Genomic DNA, 24,035 nt, shown 5'->3' on the forward strand with positions numbered 1-24,035 from the left:
GATCATATAATTTGTGCTGTGATACCAGCTGTCAGACACCATGTTTTATGATGCGTGCGGCAGTAGGAGCGATCGTGCCAGGAGCATATTGTGCTCAGCAACATACTGAATGTTCACGCTGCCAGCACCATAAGTAAAATACTGTCGAAAGGTGACTTTCATAAAATCACGTGCCTTATAAAATATATTTGATTTTAGGAACAATCGAACAGATCAAGGCAATCAGCTGGCAACACATTACAGAAAAAAGTTTGGAGCATGGCTGGCATTACTCTCAATGTATAACTTCCACTTAAAAATTAGTTGTACCCAGGCAAAACCCCAAAAACGTCTTTGGTCTTGAACTGCTCCTGAAAAATAATGGTGCACCTACTGTACTTAGGCACCCCTATGCCCTGAGCTTTGTAGCTGTATATCTGCATTGTGAGATCATCTGAGCCATTGCTACCTCTGACAGCTGGCTTTTAGAGTTTTGGAGGAAGATTTCCTCATGGTGCTGCTCACTGTTCTCCATGCTGGAGGGGAATCTGTATCTTAGAACCTGCTCTAAGGTTTAATTTGTCAAGACTATATTTTCCCAGAATCACTACTCCATATGTTCTTAGATAATCAAATAAAAAAGGGAACGCTCTTACTGGAGCCCCACTCCTCTACAAAGATGACCATCTGCCTAAATACACAATACAGATCGGTAGTGGGGAAAAGATCAGCTGCAGAGAGCCTACAAGAGTAGCTATCCACGGATTTGCCTTACTTGAACACAGCTTCCAAAGTAAAGGTCCCCTTTAATGCGTCATATACGATCACAAAAATATTTCACTATACACCAGTTTATTACTGGGAAATAAAGGGAGAAATTCTGTAACAGACATGGAAACTAAATATGCAAATATAATGTTTGTCCTATATGAATTATTAGAGATTCAGAAGGAACGCACACAAACATAAAAAAAGTCCAACAGACTTTAGAGAAAATGAAAAAACACAAAAGAAAAGTATGCTAGTCAGCATCTTACGGGTGAAACACTTTCTTCTCCAGACGGAAGCGAGTGGTATTTGCCTCCTGCTTCAGATCTGTCAGATTTGGATACTTTTTCTTCTTCCCCTTCTTTTTAGATTTCCCAGCAATCCTGGATGAGCCCAGATCTTCCCCTGTAGCTTGCTCAATCTCTCGCATCAGTTCGGGGTCTCTCCAATCTATGATTAGACACAGAAAAAAAATAGTGTAAGCTGCTAACAATATAAACTCAAGCTACAGAGAATACACCCAAACTTTTTCCAAGCACTGAGCTCATTATTGTCATTAAGATGATTATTAATCTGACATTTACTTTGCTTCACTTTAGCCAATCGCGTAATACACTTTTGCTCTCTGCCCTCCCATACCATAAAAACTGGAATTAAAGACTTCATTTTCATTTGAGACCCAACATATTAAACCCTCTTGGTTTTTAGTCTAGTTTTTAGAGTTCTGCGATACATTTAATTTGAAACTTTTCACTTTTTTTTAATGCTCACAGTTCACATACTATGGTTACCTGGGGTGCCAGACCCAGAAAAATCACACATATGCTCACAGTCTTGTACTTGGTACTGATGTTTCAGGACACCATAACCAGATTTATTGTCACATAAAACATAGTAGTTCTCAGATGTAATTAGAGATTAATGTAAATGACTAACCTAAAAATGATCTCATTTACATTCTTTTTAAAGATGAACTATAGTTTCACACTTAATTTTGGACAGCCAGGTTACTTATTTGCAGATGGGACAGGAGATGTCTGTTACCTGTCTGTTTACAATCTTCTTCTTTTAAAACACTGAGTTGCGAAGTTTAGGATGCACATGCGCAGAAGTTATGTCAACCTGCAGTTGTTTACCGCATATACAACTGATACCGTTCAACAGAATGGGAGAGGTTGGGTTCCATTCTATGAACGTGTTGTAGTGATTTATGTGACAGTTCTTGGACATAATGTGTAGCTTCTGACCACCCCTAAAAAGTCAGCTGCTTTCACCGACTTGAATGGGGAGACATTACAACCACAGTGAGCTCAGATTTAAACAGTTGTTTGCGATTGTTTCTTGAGAGCTGGAGAAGGCCCATAACTGTTTGTGATGTGGGGAACTCAATTGTACCATCCAGGGATCGTAAGATTATTGGCACACTGCTCCTGGATACATATAGTGCAGTCCACGCACAGCTAACTGATGACATTTCTGAAAGAGGCCTAAATTGCCTTTTAAGTAAACTTTTAAGTCAAATCATGGACATCATCCGCTTTTTGTCTGTACAGATACCAAACTCACTATCTTACTTTTGTATGTGCAGGACTCTAAAATCTTACTTACAATTACCTGGCAAAGATCAAATAGGATGTGGCAAGATAAAAAGAGATTCATTTTTTCTTATGTACACACATGCTTTCTTACACGTCAAGAAAGTATGCACTGCATAAAGAGCAACATTTTATTGCTATTGGCATAGAAGCTGTTAAAAGCACCAGGCATAGGGAGCAGCAGAACATTTTATTTCAATTAAATCACAAAGTTTGCAATTATACTGACACTGCTTATCTACTGTTATAATCACTCTCGTATTTGCTTCCTGTTCGTCAGATCTCCAAGCCTAGAAAACGTTTTATGGCTAATATACTAACTGCAGCTAGATGCCTCATTGCAAAAAAAAAATGGGTGTCGGCATCGACTCCGATGCGATCAGCCCTGTTCAATCGTAACAAAGACGTGCATTCCATGGAACAGTTAACAGCCCGGATATGTGATCGACTAGACAAGTTTCATATAATCATGACTCCCTGGGATCTGCACGTCATCTCATATTTTTGACGAATCCTGATATGCATATTGCGAGGTGGGCGTCGGAAGAGGGGGATGTGGCTTTCAGATTGGGCTCCAGATCCGTCTTCTCCCTTCTATCCTTTCCTCACATTTTTTACCCCCCTACATTTTTTCACCACCCTTATATTTTGCTGCCCCCCTACCTTTATCTCTATATTTTGCAGTATTGCCATCTTCCATCAGAAACTAGTGGAAATGTGTTGTGTCAATCCAATCACCATTTTCTCTCCATGCCGAGAAAAGACCCAAGATTGCATTCAAGCCCAATGCTGACCATGATCATCTGAGTCTGGCTGCAATGTAAAACTCCAATGGAAGGACACCAAGGGGACTTTCAGACATTAGCACAACCTTGTCCTTCAAAGTTTCCATTAATAATAGCTGAAAATACAAACTCCACAGCAATGTATTCCTTCAACCAGTCTCTAACAATGGACGTCTTGAGTGAAATTCTCTGCTTCCGAGTCTAGGACTGGAACAATTGAGAGTGGGGAACGAGATATCGGGGATTAAGGCGCACCGTGTAAAGTGTTTACCTCGCTGCAATAATACGGCGTCACAGTTTAGTAACTGAGAGGACGAAGCAATTGTTTAAACACAAGGTAAGAAATACCGCCATTCACGACAGATAAAATGACTGTTTGAGTCAAATGAAGGAGCAATTTAAAAGCTTTAAAGAAAAATCAATAAAATGCCAGGGAAGAGAGGCTTTTTTGAGCACTGATGGGGCCCTAAACCGCTTCTTGTATTGTTACCGAGTTTAGTGGCAGGGAAGAGAAAATGACACCATTGGTGAGGGTGGGTGAGAATCAATATTGTAGTTAGTGATGAGACGTTATTTCACAAGTGACTGGCTAAGGGGCTGCCTCTGCCGGATTGTCCTCATCCTGGGCTGTTAACAAGTCAGTAAAAGCGGCAAGAACAGACACTGACTGCCATCAGCACAAGAAATAACCACTTCATTTGCTTTAGTGGATGAGCCGCTGGGAAGGAGGAGTGCGGCAGATTAACAGGTCAGAGCAATCATTTCTAAGCCACAGGGGTCATCGTGCAGCTGGAAGGGACAGAGAGCAATATGCCTTCCATTACCTTCCTTTTTTTGAAGTTAAATGTGTGACAGAGCCATGTAATATGTTTATGGTGCTGTCATGTTTAATTGGGCTACAGGTTAAAGAGAACCAGCTATGAAAGCAGATATACCAGTATTAACTGGTTCATGATGATATCTTGCCAGTTAAAGCCCAATGCCAGTTTAGGCCTCTGGCACCGACCCACCACCTTACATTAAAAATCTGAAACAGTTTCCAGAATACTTCTTTTAAATTTCAGTGTCATTCAGTGCCACAGGTACACATAACAAAAGCAGCCCAACTTCTTTTTTTAACCAGCAATACCCAGCTGTTAAACTGGCAGTTAGTACTTGCTCTGCAAAACATCAGTATTCTCCCCAGATTTTTTTTAAGCTGGTTGGGAAGAAGCTGTAGATGGGTGGTGACCCCTGTAATGTGACTCAGGTTTCCAATAACTACCCTAAAACAGCTGGGTGGTTACCGAAAGGTGCCAGGTGGTGCACTTGGCTAAAAGAGCCTGGGGAGAGCACTGAACATAATGTAATTATCAACCCTTCCTTAACCCTAATCCTTGTCTATTAATTTATTTCCCCTCCTTATACTCTTGGCTTTGAAAAATTTTATTTTATTTAAAAACTTATAAATATAATAAAACTTTTTTTTTTTTTTAATGATTTTGTTTGTTAAATCTAAATGATGCTTTCAGGTGTGAGTCTTTTCAAATCGTGTCCAATCAATTTTATTTACCACTCCAATCAAGGTGCAGAAATATCTCAGCAATAGAAATGGGAGGCGCCCAAGCTAAATTTCAAGTGTTGATGCTAAAGGTCTGAATACTTATGTAAATGTGATATTTCAGTTTTATTCTTTTTAAATAAATTTACAAAATTGTCTAAAATTATTTTTTCAGTGTGTCAATATGGGGTACTGTGACCCAACTTTTCAATGACCTCCAAAAACAGCCGGGTGGTTACTGAAAAGTGCTAGGGAGAACACTGTACTGTATAAAAATTGCTTTGGTTTATAGGAGGTGTACAGGTGTGAAAGTTGAAGTGGTTAAAATATCTGTATATTCTAAAAAGTAAAATCCCCTAAAAAAGCCCCCATTAACTTCTGCAGATATAAGCATTATGGAGAATATTTTTATTCAATGTTTTATTTTATTCAACCACATAGGCTCCTCTTTACCCTAATTTTTATATGACAGCGGACACCAGGCAGCCTAAGCAGGTTTCTACATGCTGCTAGCAATTCAAATTTAGAATTTGTGTTGTGATTTTTGGCGATGAATTGCTTAACCTCCCTAGCGGTCTAATTCTGTGCAATTTTCTATGCAAAAAGCGGTTCAATTCTTTGCATGGAAATGTATTTTTCATTGTAGTCTATAATTCTTAGGCATAACTCACCGATATATATTAAGTTTAATACATTTAATAATAAACTTATATATATATATATATATATATATATATATATCATATGAATATTTCTTTCTATTGGACTCAATACAGCTATTTTGCCCGCCAGCACCAATGTCACCAAGAAACCCCGGAGACGTGTCCCCAGGACCTGCGGGGACCACCAGGACGACGGGGGACAAAAACAGAGCAAGGTAAGTGTTTTTTTTTTTTTTAGTTAAAAGCTACCCCAGGTGCGATTTGGGATTGCTGCTGTTTGCAGGTAAAATCTACCCCGAGTCACAGAGGTCAGCGGGGGCTTGTTTTAAAGCTCTGTGTTCTCCATGCAACAGTGTTGAAAAATACTAGTGAAAAAAGGACCAATATAAGGCCTCCAGTTTCTCCTATCACAAATTTTAACAGGAAAAAGTGCTTGTTTTATAAAAAAGCCAAGAGTTCCCTTTAAATATTCTTTTCTGCTTAAACAGTCCATTCCATACCCTTTGCTGTCACAGCTACACCATCATATACAATTCAATCTGCAGGCAGCAGTATTAAGCTGATGATAGATCTGTGGTGTAAAGACTTGGAATTATGTGTACTAGCAAAAGGGCACCTTTTACATCTATGTATAATATGGTGAAAGAATTATTCATTTTTCTAATGAAGGAAGCGCCAAGTTTTTTTTATTGTTCCTGAGCTCAAGCAACGAGAATCAGCAAAACTGATTGCAGGCGTAATTTCCCTGATTTTACCAAGGGTCAAGTTAATTCTTTGCTGGGTTCAGCAAGAAATAACTCATTTTGTAATTGATTGTATGTATGGTCTATGTGTTTTATTTTCAAGCTGAAGACAAATCAGACTTAGCCCTTACTATGAAATACACATGGACACAATGCAGCTACCATTTAAAGTAGTTTTAGCAATTTTGCAGACAGCTCTTTTCAAGGGTAATCAGGAAGATCTCCAGCGCAGATAGTGTATGTCAGCAACACTTAATGACCTAAAGACTCATATCTATACTTCACTGCACATTAAATGATGAAAACACACAGGCCAAAGTTTAATGGCTGTGAAGAATCATTAGGTTTGGTCTCCTTTATCATTTTAATATATTTAAACAAAATGCTTTTTGTACCCCCTGGATCTATGGCCTAAGAAATTAAACCTGCCAAGTTCTGTACAGGTCATTGAGTTCAATGTGAAACAAGTTCCTTTTTTAAAAGGAAGATATCAAGTACTTTAATACCAAGTATTTATGTTGCTGGGTCACCTAGACAGGAAACTGGCATCAGTTTTGTTTCATTTGTTTGCATTTTCTAAAATGTTTCATTATTTATTATCACTTATCAATGCTATGCATAGGAGCCAATGTTGCACTTTGGTTTAGCTGCGAGGGAAGACACTTAACACAACTGCATGTTTTTGAAGATGTGTGAGAAAATTAAGTGCCCAGAGGAAACCTATGAGAAAACAGGGAGAACACAGAGAAGATCCTGTTCTGTCCGAGATTCAAACCTGGCACCTAGCACTGCAGCACTCTTTTGTTATTATTTAATCTTTAGGTTGTAAGTTCTTCTGGGCAGGGTCCTCTCCTCTTCCTGTGTTACTGTCTGTATCTATCTGCCATTTGCAACCCTATTTAATATACAGCGCTGCTTAATATGTTGGCACTTTATAAACACTGTTTATTGATAATAATAATCTTTAGCATCAAATTCTGCAGCTCCATTACAAGGACCAGTAATGGATGGACCTACAATTCTTATGCTGCCTGCTGTACCTTGTTATATTTTGCAACCAAGTGATCAGCTCCCATGGCATACTAGACCTGGCTCTGTTTAAAAGACGACTAACCTGGACTCATGCGCAAGAAAAACGAACTGTTCGACTCCACGGCATCACGTCCAAGTTAACTTCCATCTGGTTGCCTTGGGTGGACAAGTTCCTACCACCTTCCTTTACTCAGTGCTTGTTTGGACTTTTGAAATCCTTTTTTCACTTCCCTTCACCAGCCTCCTGCCCCCCTTTTTTTTTGGGTCCATGCTTGCCTATGACATTTTACCTCCATTATACCCCCACCCCCTACCGAAACCCCTTCCACCCGTTTTTCCTATACCTCCATTGTTAACTATATATGAACATACATTTGCTTCCATTTGGCAAATTGTTATATTTTTCCTCCCATGTAAAACCCAATAAACGTGTTTGAAAAGAAATGGCGCTGTTAGTATGGTACAGAGGTCCGCACTAATATATATAAATATATTTATATATATAGGATCTAGCATAATGGTCAGAGTTGCAGTACTAATTATCAATGTAGTACAACAATCAAATTGTGGTAAAACAGTGATGCTACAATACAACCCCACCATTTTTAGACATTGCCAAACAGAAAGGCAAAGATTTATGACTAATGGAAGCCAGTCAGTAATTTTTGTGTTGAACATTAAAATTATGCACGAAAATGTAAAGAGTACAAAGCTTATCTGTAATAGGTCCATACAAGGAGTATTGATTACAGAGTACATTAGGTCTAACTCTGGTACCTATAGCACGGATCATTTATTTTTCGATATGCTTGTAGTGATTTTGGTACACCTGCTGTAACTGTAAAGTGTACATTATATTGCAAAATATGGGAGATGTCAGTATTGCATATCAACCTCTGGGACTTCAAATTTGGATGTTTATATCCAAGCCCTGAGAAATGATTATTTAGGCTTCTAGAAATAAGCAAACCCTTACCTTGTTCCGTGGCTCGCTTTTCAAATTTTTCCTTGGCTTCTCGCTCTCGATCCTTGGGATTGATTGGCACTCCAATTTCATTTCGTGGAATTATCTTTCCATGGAAGGGACACTTGAAGACAATAATGACAAAAATGAATATAGAAACACTAAATAAATTATATATATTAACATCCAAGTGCATCATCTTATATCTAGTTAGTATATAAAGCTAAAACACTCACAAGGTGAAATTAGACTTTCCAATCCAATCATTTCATCCTCTCTGGTAATTAGATCTGTGTTTGTGTTGGGGGAAGCTTTATACTTTTATATGTTTCATAAATGTACAAAACACAATCAAATAGTTGTGGTTACAAAGAATCAAGTGTATAAGGTGATTTCCCCATTAAATAATTATGGGGAAAGGAGACCGAGAAACTATAAAAGATAGATCCCTAAATGTATATTGACAGGTTATGGTCAGATAGCGTAAGTGTTAAAAGATGATGACCAACCGAATTACATCATGGTAAGAATGAAGATGAAGAGAGGAGGGATCCAAGATTCATTGAAACAGTCCAGAGGATATATGTGGGTGGCAGCAGAGAAAGGGTAGAGAGAGCAGCATTGGATATAAAGAGTGCATGTTCTTAGTTCTTGTAAACCAATGCATTTTTTAAAGAAAAAATAAAAATATGGACAAAATCCACCCCACAAAGACTGGAGTTGGACAGCCCTGCTTAGTGGTTGCAAAGTACACCCACCTTTATTCTGTCTTGTCTCTCACACAGTGACCCATTAGGTAAGGGTGCTCGGCACTTGTGTGTCACTGGTTCAAACTTGCCAGGGAATGAGATGTATCTGGTCTTCAGCATGGCTTCCAACTCTTTATTTTCAGTTTCCTCCTCCGTCTCATTGGGAGCCCAGAATCTATGCTGAGAGCTGAACCTGGTGGAATTAATAAAACATAACCGAAAAGAATTATGTTAATTTACTTGTATTTACTTGTATTCCATGTTGTTGTCAAACAATACAGAAGCATGTCATGTATAAAGCTTTTTTCCCAAGGGTTATGTCACACTAGCAGGGATTTGTAGCAGCTCTTTTTTAAGATGCTTTTTATTTGTCATTTTATGATTACACATTAGCAATATATTACGAGCAAGCTCATCCAGGCATGTACAGGTATTTAAACAGAATTCAAAGAGTTGCATAAATAATTACAGATCCCTAAAGCAGGAAGTATGCTGAAGCCTACCCAAGAAGCAAATCTTAAGAACCCAAATCTGAAACATATATGGAAGCTGTTTTACTTGAAAAAGCCCAACTAGGCAGCCTGCAACCTGATATTTATACCTCAATATAGTATTGCAAAACTTGTGATTGGAAAGTGAGATGGGAAAAAGCAGAATGGTGAGCTCAGCTCTCTACCCTCTCCTCCTGTCATCTTGTTAGTACTGTCCGGCATAGCTGGTTGGGGTCCCATGCTGCTTTCCCCCTCCACCACAGCTCTGCTATACAGTGGGTTGAAAGATATGGATAACAGGTCTGATTCAGGTTGCTTTCAAAAATACTCCAATTTTACCAGTCTAGTACAATAAAACACTTTTCTGAGCTGTTACCTATTTCTTGCTGTAACAACCCAGTAACCTAGCACTATATCACCCATCAAATCTAACAAGTCTGAGAGTGAATGGTTCTGGCTTTGGTTGTATTAAGTCTTCATTGCCCTAACCTGAAGCTTAGCTACAAATGAATGTCAACAAGAAAGCAATTAAACAACACTGCGGTCAATACTCCTTTATGCAGGGGTAACCTAGTTGTGTGGAGATAACACAAAATAGTTAAGCTGGTGGTCATTGTATGTTCTTCAGCCTGTCAGTAGACAGGACATGTGACAGAAATGACAGAATAAAACCTACAGCCACTGATGTCTAATGGATGCTTATTATTTCATGGGTAGCTAAAGTTTCTTTTTTGTCTATACTGGTATTATATTAATATTTGTCTGAAGTAAATTTTAATGCATAACAAATGTCTGTTCTTGTTGTTTTATACCAAAATTGGTGTACATAATGCAGAGATTTGTAAATGTTTCTCTAGTGGCCATCTACAGTATGCTATGTGATGAGATATCCTAATGCAATAGAACCTGACTTGACTTAAGAGCAGTGTTTCTCAACCAGGATTCCTCCAGAGGTTGGTAGGGGTTCCTTGAGCAATCAGCAGTTTGTGACTCTCAGGTCAGATACCACTGACATCGATGATACTTTTGGCTATCTGTAAGAGGGATCACTGGGCATTAATATCACTGGCATTCTTCCCACTGACCATCACACCAATGTAATGTAAGCTGTGGATATAGTATTTATAGCAGGGCTTCCCTGAAGACCTGACAGTTATTTTAAGGGTTCCTGACATAAAGTAACAATGTTAAGGGAAAAGACAACTTGTAAACTTGCAAGTGCATGTAATAGTCTTTAAATGAATCCCTGTGTACCTTTGGCTTTACAGGGGGCCTCAATTTTACACCTAATAAAATTAAACTTTGCCCCCACCTTCAACTCTCAAATGTCAGAACCCCTTTTTACCACTTGTATTTGAATGACCCAAAATAGGGTTTATGCCAGTAAAGGGAAGAGATTATTCTTACCTTAAAGAGATATGGTCTACTGGCTGTCCACACGAGGCACAACCATTATGTAGGATGTTGGTTTACACCAAACACTTGTTTATTTTAATTTAAAATGCCATAACCAATATAACCCCAACATGAATGTATATTACCTTCCTATGCATCTCAAAGTCATGTGAAGAAATTTAAAAAAACATATAAGGCCTGAATGCCCCTTCAACATTGAAATTGTCACGGTCATTGCTTCATCTGTCAGTCGTGTAAAAAAAGTGGTGGCTGGGAGGGAAATTCTATAATACTCTGCCCTTTGCAGCACTAGGTCCTAGGTTTGAAGTTTGGCCAGGACACTATCTGCATGGAATTTGCAGGTTCTCATCGTGTTTGCATGGGTTTCCTCTGGGTACTCCGGTTTCTCCTACATTACAAAAACATGCATTGGCTTCCCTTTAAAATTGTCCTTAGATTGTGGTAATGACATATGACTATGGCAGGGACATTGGATTGTGAGCCCCTTTGAGGAACAGTTAGTGACACGACTATGTACAGCGCTGAGTAATATGTTGGCGCTATATAAATCTAAGATAATAATAATAATGGTACTCGCATACTTTCAATGATATTAAAGAGGACCTATACTGAGTAAGCCATGCACTAAAAAAGACATGCAGATTGTAAAGTGTTACCATTATTACCCGTAGCCTACCTGCAACTGATGTATTACCCTTTACTCAATTACCATGCATTGTCGCTTCCTTACAAGTGCTGTACAAAAGCTTGGAGAACAATTCTTAAAAAAGATTTACGGTGGCCATACACTGTTGGTTTTCCTGTTTGATCGAGTCGTTCAATTACTCGAACCAACTAGTCAGATTGTACATAACATTGTACAAATATCTGACAAGACTTTGAGACCTCTCGATTGAATGTTCATTTGCTGTTTTGGAGCATGTGTTTATATGCTTATATTCACTGTGTTTTTCTTGTATTGGACCATGCATCAACATGTGAATAATTTTAATTCACCAATTGACATTTTAAGTGAACAAGCTACTAAAATAAACATAGATGGACCTGAAGCCGAATTGTGTATGAGCTAGAATACCTCAGTAATACAGCAAGAGATGGTCTGATAATGTACAAAGTGAAACAACCACAGCTATCCATTTACCGTTCTTAGAAAAATAAAATAAAAGCTAAATTGTGCACTTTGCACAGGATTTGGCTTGGTGACCTTTTCCAGCACTGTGTAGCATACACACTGTTGTGAATTCATTCTCGGTTGTTGAGCAGTGAAGAAGGGACAGCCTGAGCGTTCTGTTTGGCTGCAAGTTGTCGGAGACGCAGCACTTTTATTTTACTGCCACTTAATCCAGTCACAGGTGAAATCAAAGGCATATTTCACAGGCTGTCGTGCACTTGCTGTACTGCTTCACTTTTATGCCTTGCCATAAAATAGAGGGCACACCTCTGAACCACATAGCTTATTACTACCAATATGCCGAGCTACCAAAACATAATTTATTTCCAGTCGCTGGCCAGTTTATGTCTCGGGAAGATCCAAGGAAAGGATTATAATAGAAACTCCTATCCCTATAACAAAAATGTTATATAGAAGGTAAATTGGCTGCTTTAACGTTAAAACATTAAATAAATTAGGACATACGTTTACTAATTTCTGGTGCCTTTCATGCACTCGTGACAGATGGAACCCTTTTTTCTCTCCTCTCAGACATCAGGCAGGATTCAATTTTGCACAGTATAACAGTACGTTACTGGATTGTGATATGTTAGTGCTATTTCATGCAACGTAAGCCATGAGCCCAGGCTGGGGAAGAATGTTAAGTTCAGAAGGTGCATCTATGACTGCCCAAGTTCACAGAGATGGGTTGCATGTACCCAAAAATCAATTAAACTGGAAGTGGGGCAGGCAACTAATGCCAGAGGATGCCATGACCAGTGCATGAAAGAGGTAAGGAGTGAATTTTAGATTGTTTAGTATTTTTTAATTTAAACATAGTTGGGTTTAAATTGTTGCAATGGTTTATGCACAGCTGTGGCAGTGGTTTTTGTAGCCTTGGCCAACAAAAAATTACATATAAAGATATTATTGTGCCCTTTTGGATAGGGCTTATATAAGTAAGCCCTATCTTTTCACATTTACTTTTACAAAATAAAGAAATATTAATAGAAAAAAAAATATTTTGGAGGACATTGTGTCCATGTCTGTTTGCTAACATTTAGGCAGCTTGCTAGTTAACAACACATGAATAATTTAGTTAACAATAAGTTTATTTTGTTAAGTTTTTGTTTGCCACAAATATTGGCCATAAAACACAGATTACAAACTACACAAAGAGACCAAAAATGTTTATATTAGCCCATGGAGGGCGGTTTGTGTTCAGCCCATGGAGGAGGGCGGTTTGTGTTCAGCCCATGGAGGAGGGCGGTTTGTGTTCAGCCCATGGAGGAGGGCGGGCGGTAATCAAGCTAGAGGATCCCATATTTGGCTTATCAGGGCAGAAAATTAGAGCAATTCGGCAAGGGGTTTCAAGCTGTCCAATCCCTTCTACTCAAAAAAAAAAAAAGGAACACTTTTCTGCCAGGGTATGCTGAGCTTGTGCTCGCCTAATGATCCTACCAATAAGACTAATCTTATTCCACCATTCCCAACTTTTCATTATACCCTATCCAGCTGTCTGGTCTGGTCACAGGTAATTTTGAATGTGTCAAACTGTCAATTGAGAACATAAAATCTGTGAGCCAAGTACACTTTAATAACTTACCCTCTGGGTATGTGTCCCTGATGCCAAGAGTTCACATGAAGCCGGTTGTATGATGCCGAGCTGCATTCAACCCGGAAAAGAGCCCGTGCTACAGGACTGTGCAGTGAGTTTGTGAGGAACAGCTTGGGGTAAGAAATGCAGCCAGAGCCTCTTTTTTATTTTACCAACACTTTTGTTCTGTTATTGTCTTGATAGTTATGTTAACCATAAAAAAGCAGCTATCGACAGAGCCATCATACTCAACACAGACAGAAGACAACAGTTGGTTCATTACTTGACAGCTTCTTCTTTTCACACCAGGTCATCCTCTAGTCATTGAAAGCTCTCTGGCCAGCACATGACCCCAGATTCACAAAGCAGCCAAGGAGAATAATGTCTCTCAAAATGAACACTAATTGCACTTGGAATGTTTACTTTGTCTAGGCCACAAAGCCCATCTTGTTAAAAAGAAAAACAATTTACTCACTTAAGTATTTTGCCAGCTGTGGGCTGCTCCTTCCCCCAGAAGTGCAGATCAATGCCGAATGGGACAACAGGTGCCCTTGAGAGCTCATCTTCCCTCTTCGGGTTTTTGCTGTTGGAATTTTTACCACTGAGGCAGAGACAGACATGGATTATTACAGCAGTTCTTCCCAAACCACCATAATTAGTCCAGCAATACCCATCTAATACATCACCTCATGGCCACCTTTACTATTTACTGCCAAACTGGACTTGCAGTTTAATTTAGATAAATTAATTCCAGGTGAATCGAAGAGGGGTGCAAAGTCACATTTTGCCTTTTTGGAGAGCAGCCACAGCTTGAGTAGAAAAGCCCATTGTGCCAGAGAAGGGTCTTTGCTCCCTATGTAGAAGCAGTGGTCTCTTTGCACTAGCCTAAAACTCCACCAACTGAGTCTAGAAACTAGAAATCTCTAATTAGCAAGAAGCACGAGCTTTCCTTACAGGTTACATCAAGCAACAAGGAAGCTGGCAGGGTACAGGCTTTTCTACTCAGGTTGTGACTGATTTCTAAAGAAATTGAACCATAAGAGTTTTAACAAATTTTACTTTGATTAACTAAATATTCTGTTGGGCTAGAAAGTGGATGTAAATAAGACCTAAATTACATTTAATTTGCTAAGGCACTGTGTATCAAACAATTGGTATGTGTTCTTATAGAAAATAGTGTTTCAACATTTTTACATCCTTATTTGCTGCTGATTTGCTGCAGTCTCTCTTTAAGCAACTCCTGTAACTGTACACATGCTCTAGCCACATCAATACCAGTGGACTATGCCCAGGAACGTAGTGAAAACACCGAAACACAGTTACGAAACCATTGTTGTCCCATCACAGGAAATGCCTGAATAAGGACCTTCATGGCTGGATCAGCAGGAATGCATTAACATAGAACTGTAACTAATTTTTCTGTCTCTGTCTCACACTTTCTATAAGGAAAATAAAGGCATTTGTTCAGATGCATATTACACAGGCATGTTCCACTGTTAGAGAAACCTGCACATAGAAATGCCATGCAGTTATCACTGGAGTGCACATAGACAGGATGTAGCTGCAAAGGAAATCAGAATGCAAAAAAGGAAGAAAAGTGAAAACAACTGAGGAAATCAACTATTCTACACAGTGTTTTAGCAAACTGAATGTGATTTACAAGGTTTTGTGAGGTCTACATCTATTTACTAACAACAATAACATTTAAAAAGCCATGCTATGGCCTCTAAAAGGTGCAAATAATTAATTGTCAAGAGTACAGGGTTACTTGCAACACAAATGTGTTCATGCAATACCTGGATGAGGAATGTGCAGATATTTTATCCCTCATAACTTTCAGTGTTGCGGCAGCACAAGTAGGATCCAGTTCATCGTCATTCCTCTTCCTCTTCGGTGCTGCCAAGGACTGAGCAGGCTTTCTCACTTCTATTTTTTTCACTGAAGATGATGATGATGATGATGGCGAAGGCTCTAAACCTGAACCAATTAAAATAAAGGATTTTTTTAAGCTCTGTGTGGAAATAAAAAGCCTCAAACGAAAAGATAGGATAGAACAGTCCCAATTCATGCTTTGCTAGAATGGTAACCTGGTATGACATTCTTTTTTCCTGCTTTTTTGAGAAACAGATTTTAAATAGTTAAGTTTTATTTGTATTTAAATACCTTTTGATTTGTGTGAAAAAAAAATTATTCTAAATATAGGAAACGTGGGCAGCCATAAATTCCCAATACATGCATTTCAGCTATGCATTGTTACACAGTGGTTGTGCTTTACTGCACCGGCTCACAATGCAAGTCTATCAGTCACTTGACTCTATAAACAATGCACTTGCTGTGTGGCTGATATGCAGTAAGGCTACGTACACACATCAGATGATTCTTGCTTGATAATCCCCCAGGGTTGATATCGGACAAGAGTCTGGTGTGTGTACAGTGCTCGTCAATTCTCATTCATGGTTCCATCCTGGCGAATCCACGAACAATGCATAATGAACAATCGTAATGGCAGTGAAGGGGGGAGAGCACAGCGGGGTGCTGCTCCGTCCTTTTCCCCCTTCCCCTCTCCATAGAGCAGAACGGCGATGTATGTACAGCACTCATTCATGCATCGTGCAGTCATTCGTGCATCGTGCAGTCATTCGTGCATCGTGCAATAAAGGACCTGCCTGGTTGCAATTTTTTAATATTTAGGTATAGTTCTGCAGCGTTGGACCTAGAATTTTTTTTACCCGGGTGAGCAGAAATTGTAGGTGGGTGGTAGCCCCTTCATTGTAACCCAGCTACTCAGTAACCACCCAAAAACAGCCAGGTGGTTACTAAAACATGCCGGGTAGTGTACCCAGGTTAAAGGGGCTGGGGAGAAGGCCCCTTAATAGTTCTGCTTTAAAGCTGGCATTGCTAAAAGTTGAGTTTTTACTAAAAATTACCATAAAGCGGCATAGCAGCATTAATTTACAATACCCCCCAAACCCACAAATAATGTATCTGGCTATACACACCAGTTTTTGCCCAACAAATAGTTACAAAACTGATGTAAGGCTGTCGCAATGAGTTGGCCACAAATTTACAATGCAATGGAGCAAAGAAGTATAATAAAGTTAGGAATTATAAACAGCGGACCAGAAATATAGTGAAGTCCAGTGGTGAGTAAAGCAGCAATGCACAGTATATACATGACAGAACTTTGGACTTGCAACATGCACAAGTTTATTATAATTACATAAAATATTTAAAAGGCAGAACTGTGCTATAGAACGGACAAAGGGTTTTTTATGCCTTAAACGGCCAAATAGCACCTATTTGCTGGGAGCAATGAAGAGGACGGTGTTGAGGGAATCAATCGATAGCGGGAAATAGAGAGGCAGGCCTCGGAGCTGGGAGATAGGCCGCAGAACGCTGACATTATTGATTTTCGCCAGTTCAGCTGGTCTGGTAATTAAAATGTAAATTTGAGAAAGAGATTATGTCCTGACAGAAATGGTGGGATTAAAAAGGCAGATAAAAGGCCCGGCGTGAAAATTCACTCACCACAGATAAAAGGAGAGAGTCTATGTAAGGAGCTGAACAGCTGTGCGACCTCACAGGGGGAACCAAAACATGTCCGCCAAAAGCTCTGATACCTAAATATGGACAGTGAAGAGGAAACCTATCGGGCTTCAAAGTAAACATGTCATTATTTTAGGCGTGAGCGCTGGCAATGCCTGGGGTCCTGCAAAATGCTGGTTTCCTGGCACTCTGTGGCTGAATGACAGACATGGAACAAACATGGTGTGAGGTTTCAGAGTTCCCTATGGTCAGTAAACCAAAAAACACCATCAATGCGTCTGAATAACAGCTAGAAAGCTTATGTTTCTTTAGGGAAGCCATTGCACAAGAAGAATAAAGCTAGTGAATCAATACTCATGATCTGTAAACATGTTCTGTATACCTATCCAGAGCACATTATGAGAAATTTGGCTCCGACACAATTTAAATGCAGAATGTGGACAGGATATTTAATCTCACCAATAGACACAAGTGGTAACATAGTGACACAAGCTGAACCATATGCACCCCTCAGTTTAGTAGGAAAGGTTTGGAGCCCGGTCAGGAATCACTTTGTGTGTTTTACTAGGAAGATCATTTTCTGTCCCTGTGATGCTGGGACAATAAGTGAAAAGAATTCCATCCCTAACAATACTATACAAACTTATATGGTAGATGTTGTAACCTTTGCCTGTTGTATTCAAAACAGGGATTTTCACCAATCTTCCCCTCTGCTGTCTCTTCATTTAAACCTACCACCGCCCCATCCTCTAACCCAGTGTTTCCCAACCTTTCTTAGTCGCGGCACATATTTTACAATTAGAAAAATCCCACGGAACACCACCAAAAAGTCAGACACGTAAATTAGCTACCTGCTGCCATCTAGTGGAAGAGTTTTTTTTGGTTCTGCCTATCACTATACATCGCTGGTATAGACAAATGAAGGCAAATTTTTTGCAGTAAATAAATCATTTTGGGACCAATTAACTGAAATTGGATAATTTCCCACGGTACACCCGAAGATCTCTCAAGGCACACTAGTGTGCCGCGGAACAGCGGTTGAAAAACACTGCTCTAACCTACTTAAAATACTAATATGCCGCACCTCTCCGACCTGAACCAACGCTTCCCCTTTTTCCCATATTATACATTCCCTCATACTTCCAGTTGGATGTCCAGAATGAGTAAGTCCACTGCAATATCAAACGCTGGCTTATTCTTGTTGATTCAATGGGCCCGATTTATTAAAGCTCTCCAAGGCTGGGGAGAATACACTATCCTCAGTAAAGCTGGGTAATCCAGCAAACCTGGAATGGATCTGGTCCAGGAATTAAAACATTTGCTAATAAATAGAAAATGACTTTGAAGAAATCTATTCCAGGTTTACTGGATTCACTGACAAATGTGAATCCTCTCCAGCCCTAAAGAGCTTAAATAAATCGGGCCAAATCTGTTAGAAAAAATACTTTATTATGATTAAGTTTAAAGCAATATGGTAACCATATGGTTATATATTTGCCCTCCCCCAAAGGCTATCAAGAAATAAAAATGGACTCCACATAGGATCACCAGATAAAAGAGTTTTAGCCACGGCTTCCTAGTGCCCCTCCAAGCCATGCAAGCTGTTGTTAACTGTTGCCCTATCCAGCTGGGAAAATAGGAAACTGGGCTTCTAGTGGCAGGAGTGGGGCAGTGGCCATATACTGTGATAGTGATGCTGGAAACCCCTCCATGACTAGTAGAATCCCACTCTTGACCACCAGATCCACCACCGTATGCCTACCTCCTAGGTGTAGAGATGGCATAACTATCACTGCCAGCGTGGATTTGAAGGTATTAGGCCACAGTAACCAAGTCTCTGTTAAATGAAGCTTCTAGGTATGGAGTCAAATTTAGACTTGAAGGGCACTTTGGGAGGCAAACTGATTTTTTGTACACAGACACATAGAATACCTACCTCCTATACTCCTAAAATGTGTAGAGAAAGAATGTGAACAATCTACCCAGAGTGAGAACCCAATTTGTTTGAATGGGCCTCCTTGGGGAATCACAGTTTTAGGAAGGACACAAGAGACAAAAATCTTGGAATATTTTTGCATTTAATCTTTTTTTAACTATTTTAGGTAATGTTTTTATTGTACCATGAAAATATTTATTTTTTAATTGATAACGTTATCCATTTATGGCACTGTAAGATCCCTGTTACTATCTACTTTTTCTCTATTTACGGTCAAATTGGGATGTGGCATTAACGAAATTACACACCACTGGGAATCTGTATAATTCCTATTAAATATTAAACAAACGCAGATTTAAAGGAGACTTCTGTGCAGCATGAACACGCCAAAATATAGCTTTACCTATCAATGAACTTCTGTAGATCCAAAAGCTCTTTTGTTTACAGCAAACTTCCTTCACAGATCAAAACTCCATTTGTTCTTAAAAAAAAAAGACAGGGCCTGTACACTTGTACCTGCATTGTCCTGTAGATACAATGATAGCACTGCGCTGTACACAGCTATCGCAGATTTGTGAGCCTTGGATAAAATAAGAGAGGCCCAGGTATAACACGCTGTCCTTCATCCGGTTGTAGCGGTGCCTAGATAAAGAAGCATACAGTCTGTTCTCGGCCTCGTAGTTTTTCTCCCCTCTGTCAATTCTGGTTTATCATGCCTGCCGGCAGACAGATTGAGGCGAGCGAGGCACTGCTGATGTTATCAGGATCTGGACATCACTGTCAAACATAGTCTATACATTTCTTATGTGCCGTTGACAACAAAAACTGTACTGAATGCAGGCAGAGGGGAAATTAAGCTTCTTGTAATATCTGGTTGGACTAAAGGTTCCCATACTCCGGAGATGAGCATCACTCGATCCCAATGATTATGGTACAATATGGCCATAATCCTATGAGCGCTATATAGTTAGTAAAAATATGCTCATCCTTACTAATTTTGAAGCGCAATTTTGTAAAATCACCACCACTGTTTACACATGATAGTGTTGACATCAGTATATAACTGTGCTAGCTAAAAAGTGAACATGTCAATAGCCAAATACAAAGTCCAATATAGAAAACTGGCTAAAAAGCAGTCTATATTGGCTGCTTCAATTCTTTCACTTCAGGGGAAGGTGAACATAAAGTATATTTAAACCCAATCCCTATCATAGTCATGTGTCATTACGACAGCCTAAAGCACAATGGGGAAGTCAAAAACCCTAATTGCGTGTTTTTGGGATGTGGGAGGAAACAGGAGTGCCACAAAGAAACCCACACAAACAAGAGGAGAACATACAAACTCCCTGTCCTTGAAAAGATTTAAACCTTGACTCCAGCGCAGCACCTGGCCACCATGTTTTTTGTTGTCATTGTATATTGTTTTGCATTAAAACAATACCGGATGACAACACAGTAATGACAGATATAACAGCAGCCAATAAAGTGACACCAAAAACACAGCCAAATGATGTGAGCACCTAAGTTTGATTTTTGTGAACCTTTTAACTAGGTTAGCTTTATTTTTATTCTTTGTATACCCCAGTACAGGCATCATTATTTCCAAGAAATAAAATATGTGGACAGGAATACCTTAGAAAGGCAACAGATTTTGTTAGTCTTCGTAACAAGAGATTTCACCAAAGCATTTATTCTCGGCACCTCGGACCACTGTCGTCTGCTGGTGACAAGACAGTTGAGTAAATCAACCTACAACAGAGAATTCATAGCCAAACTATAATTCTTTCACCGAATGGCAAATGAGATTGCCATGGCAGGTGTTGGTATACAAGTGAGACTGCAGTAGTACAAGTATTTTCTACTGAAAGGCATTTGGCGTTTGAGTTTTACATTCACGTAAAATAAATATTCAATATGTTCCCCTAAAAACTCATCTTCATGACTGCATGAGGTCTGAACTAAGCTAAAGGGAATCTCAGATATTCATTTTCAAAATTTGGGTTGAGGCAAACTTCTGCCCTTTGCATACCCCAGATGGTAAATCATTACACTTGCCTCACCCCACCCCAGAGGACCTGCAATCCCCTAGCTCTTTTATTAAACAAAATACCCATCTACAGACCCGAATGAGTTGAGATTTTTACCACGGTTGGCTTTTGTAAAGTCTATTCCCAATGACGAATTTATGAATCTATTAGACCACGGCCTTTGTAAACAACATTTTTAATCATTGCCATGGAATGAAGATGTCTCTAAAATGCAATTACTTGTTTGTTTTAATCATGTTTTATTCCAAACTAATTACCCACAGGAAGTAATCACTTTCCTAGCCCCTCATAGTATCAAACGGTGTAAAAGCACCTCTGGAATGGAACAGCCTGATGAATGGGCTATTTCAATCTACTCCTCCACTCATCGGCATTCTACGGAGTCTCTGTCAGAGTTTCTCATTTCCTTTTCGTGAGCAAGAGTCCAAAGACAAATTTGCTAATATACATGATTTAAAAGGTCAGTCCACCCAAACCCAAAGATTTCAGTTTTCAGTAGATGTCAAAGTACTAAATCACCTGGCTGCTCCTTGTCTCTCTCATGGCTCCAGTTAGGGATTCTCTTTGAATTGAGTACCCAGGTCTATATAATAGTCAGCCATTCAAGGTTAAGTATAATCTGCTTAAATTTTGCTTTCCCTAGTACCCTCAATCCTTATCAATAAGGCATCGAAATAAAACCTGTTTTTATTACATAACTTCTTCTACAATCAGTGACGCCATCTCTGGGTCCCTGTGCTTCCCTATGTAGTTTATAGAGTAGGAAGGGTCAATAGGGTTCAGAAATCTTTCTAAAAACATCACAGCACCCTACTTCAGTCCTGCCTGAGGCAATAATCTGGCCCTTGGTTAAGTAAATACCAAAATACATTGAGTGGGGGATGTTGGTCTGCAGGAGTGGGTGTTCTTAGGTAGAATGCTTCTGGAGGCATACCACCCCGAGTAATGTGCACATATATTGCCAAGTCTTATGTCTTTTCTACAGAATGAGCAATTTACAAGGGAGAAGCTGTGCAAGACCTAAATGCAGGGCTGGTTTTCAGGGTTTCGTCTGTCCCTCATAAAATTTTGATTGATTAAATTAAAGCCAAGACTTTTTTTATATGTATAGACTTGGATTATAAATAGGAGTGAAAAAGATGCCAAAATAATAATCACTAAAAACTAAAATTATCATTCCCCAGCACCCTAATAAAATGAGAGTCTGCCTTTTGAGCAGGAAGGTACAGCTCATGCATCTTTAGTCTTTTGTTGTTGGAAAGGATCTTTCAACGACAATTATTGAACGTGTGTACGTAGCCTTAGCTTTAGAACTAGGACTAAACAATTTACAAGAGGTGTCAAAATCCAGGGGAAGCCTGTAAAATTCTACTTTTAAGAAAACTTCTATTGTTACAGTGAATGGAAAAATCACCGGAGGAGGTCACCAGGTCACAATTTCCTACGCCACCCAAGACCAAGAGCTTGCCAGCACAGTTATCAGAACCCCCCCACCAAATGTTATACTCAGGATAAGCGGAGTGGCCAACATTGCCTTCACTAATGTAGTAATATATTCTGGCAAACCGAGTGACCACTAAGGGTCGTTCATATGGGGACATTTGCAGCAGTTGCTGGGTGGTAGAATTGCCTGCCTGCCAGGCACTGATCAAATGCTACCCCATACAAATACAAGTGTGCCAATGATAAGCAGTAATAGGCATTTCAGGTAGATCCTGCTACTTCCAACATCTGGAGCCTATTCAACCCACCAACTTCATGTACATTGGCCCTAAAAATGTATTAAGACAACTGAATTTGCCACTGATGGAGACATATTTTTCTGGGTAGGTGACCTTTAATGATCTTCACATAAAAATGAAGGCCTCAACTGCTAACCACTTTTCCTAAAACTTAAAAAAAGCAGCCGACGATTGCTGATATATACTATGACAACTTGACATTTGGACATTAGGTGCAAATGTAAATAAGGGCTTAACTAATGAAAGGTCGTTAAGAATACAGAACACCGTAATTTGGTATGACACCCTCTAATGGGTAATGACTTCACAGCTCACTAACCTAATCACTTAATCACCAATGTTCAAAATACCTCACACTTCATTTCATAAATGAAGTCTAAAACACTTCACATATTTCAGTAAAATATGATGCAAAAATAAAGAATAAAAATATTTGTATATATGTATATAAATTATACTGTATTATATGTACATATAATGCCAAATAGTGCATTTATAACATGAAGAATCTTTAGTATAAAAGAACTGATCTGATATAATAGGATGATACAGTTTGTGATAGGAAGATACTGAAAAGAACTGTATGCCAACAATTAAAAAAGAAATTAGTCGCTAAAGAGTTTTATTTTTTTAAACCGGTCACTACAAACTACATATCCAGCATGAACACATCCCTGATTCCAATATTTCAATATTTACCAGTCCCAAATATTTTAATTCTAAACCAACATGTCAACATTTAGTTGTTAAATTCTTGCTAGGATAAAAATATAAAAGAAATGCAAAAATTCCCTTCCTGGAGGAAATGCGGGTCTAGGCCCCATCTAATGTTGTTAACAAAAGCCTAGGCAGTTGGTCACATGATCTGTGCTGAACAGAAGCTAACATTCCCTTTAAACAGAGCTCAGCACTAGAAGGAGACTGCAGTAGTACAAGTATTTTCTACTGGAAGGCAAGTACTGCTGTCCTACTACTCAAATTAAAGTGAATGCTCTCACAACCTCTGGCGATATTGCTATGTTATAGGAAAAAAGCAGATTTAGTTTTCTTCCCAGCCCTTGTTAGACAGGCGCACCACCTGGCACTTTTAGGTAACCACCCTGCTGTTTACGGATAGTTATCGAAAAGTTGGGTCACAGTACAAGGGCCAGCACACACCTACAGCTTCTCACAACCCAGCCTAACAAAACTTCCGGGGAAAATACATAGATTGGAAAAAAAAAGATTATTCCTTAAAAGGAATAGGAATAAAAAAATGACACCTGTTACATGTCTGTTAATGTTTCTAGAGA

At 39.2% G+C, this 24,035-nt stretch overlaps 1 protein-coding gene across 2 annotated transcripts in view; it reads right to left on the bottom strand.

Moving 5' to 3' along the window:
- UVSSA (UV stimulated scaffold protein A) overlaps positions 1-24,035 on the bottom strand; it is a 53,995-nt gene that overhangs the window by 3,796 nt on the left and 26,164 nt on the right. For both annotated transcript variants that reach the window (XM_072406583.1, XM_072406584.1), the window contains exons 9-13: positions 15,268-15,448; positions 13,947-14,072; positions 8,827-9,010; positions 8,081-8,192; positions 1,017-1,197 (exon numbers count right to left, since the gene is read on the bottom strand). In XM_072406583.1, the coding sequence (XP_072262684.1) occupies positions 1,017-1,197; positions 8,081-8,192; positions 8,827-9,010; positions 13,947-14,072; positions 15,268-15,448 (784 nt within the window). The remainder of the gene's footprint in view (positions 1-1,016; positions 1,198-8,080; positions 8,193-8,826; positions 9,011-13,946; positions 14,073-15,267; positions 15,449-24,035) is intronic.

The sequence above is a fragment of the Pyxicephalus adspersus genome, chromosome 3 (genome assembly GCF_032062135.1).
Source record: "Pyxicephalus adspersus chromosome 3, UCB_Pads_2.0, whole genome shotgun sequence".
NCBI classification, from domain to species: Eukaryota; Metazoa; Chordata; class Amphibia; order Anura; family Pyxicephalidae; genus Pyxicephalus; species Pyxicephalus adspersus.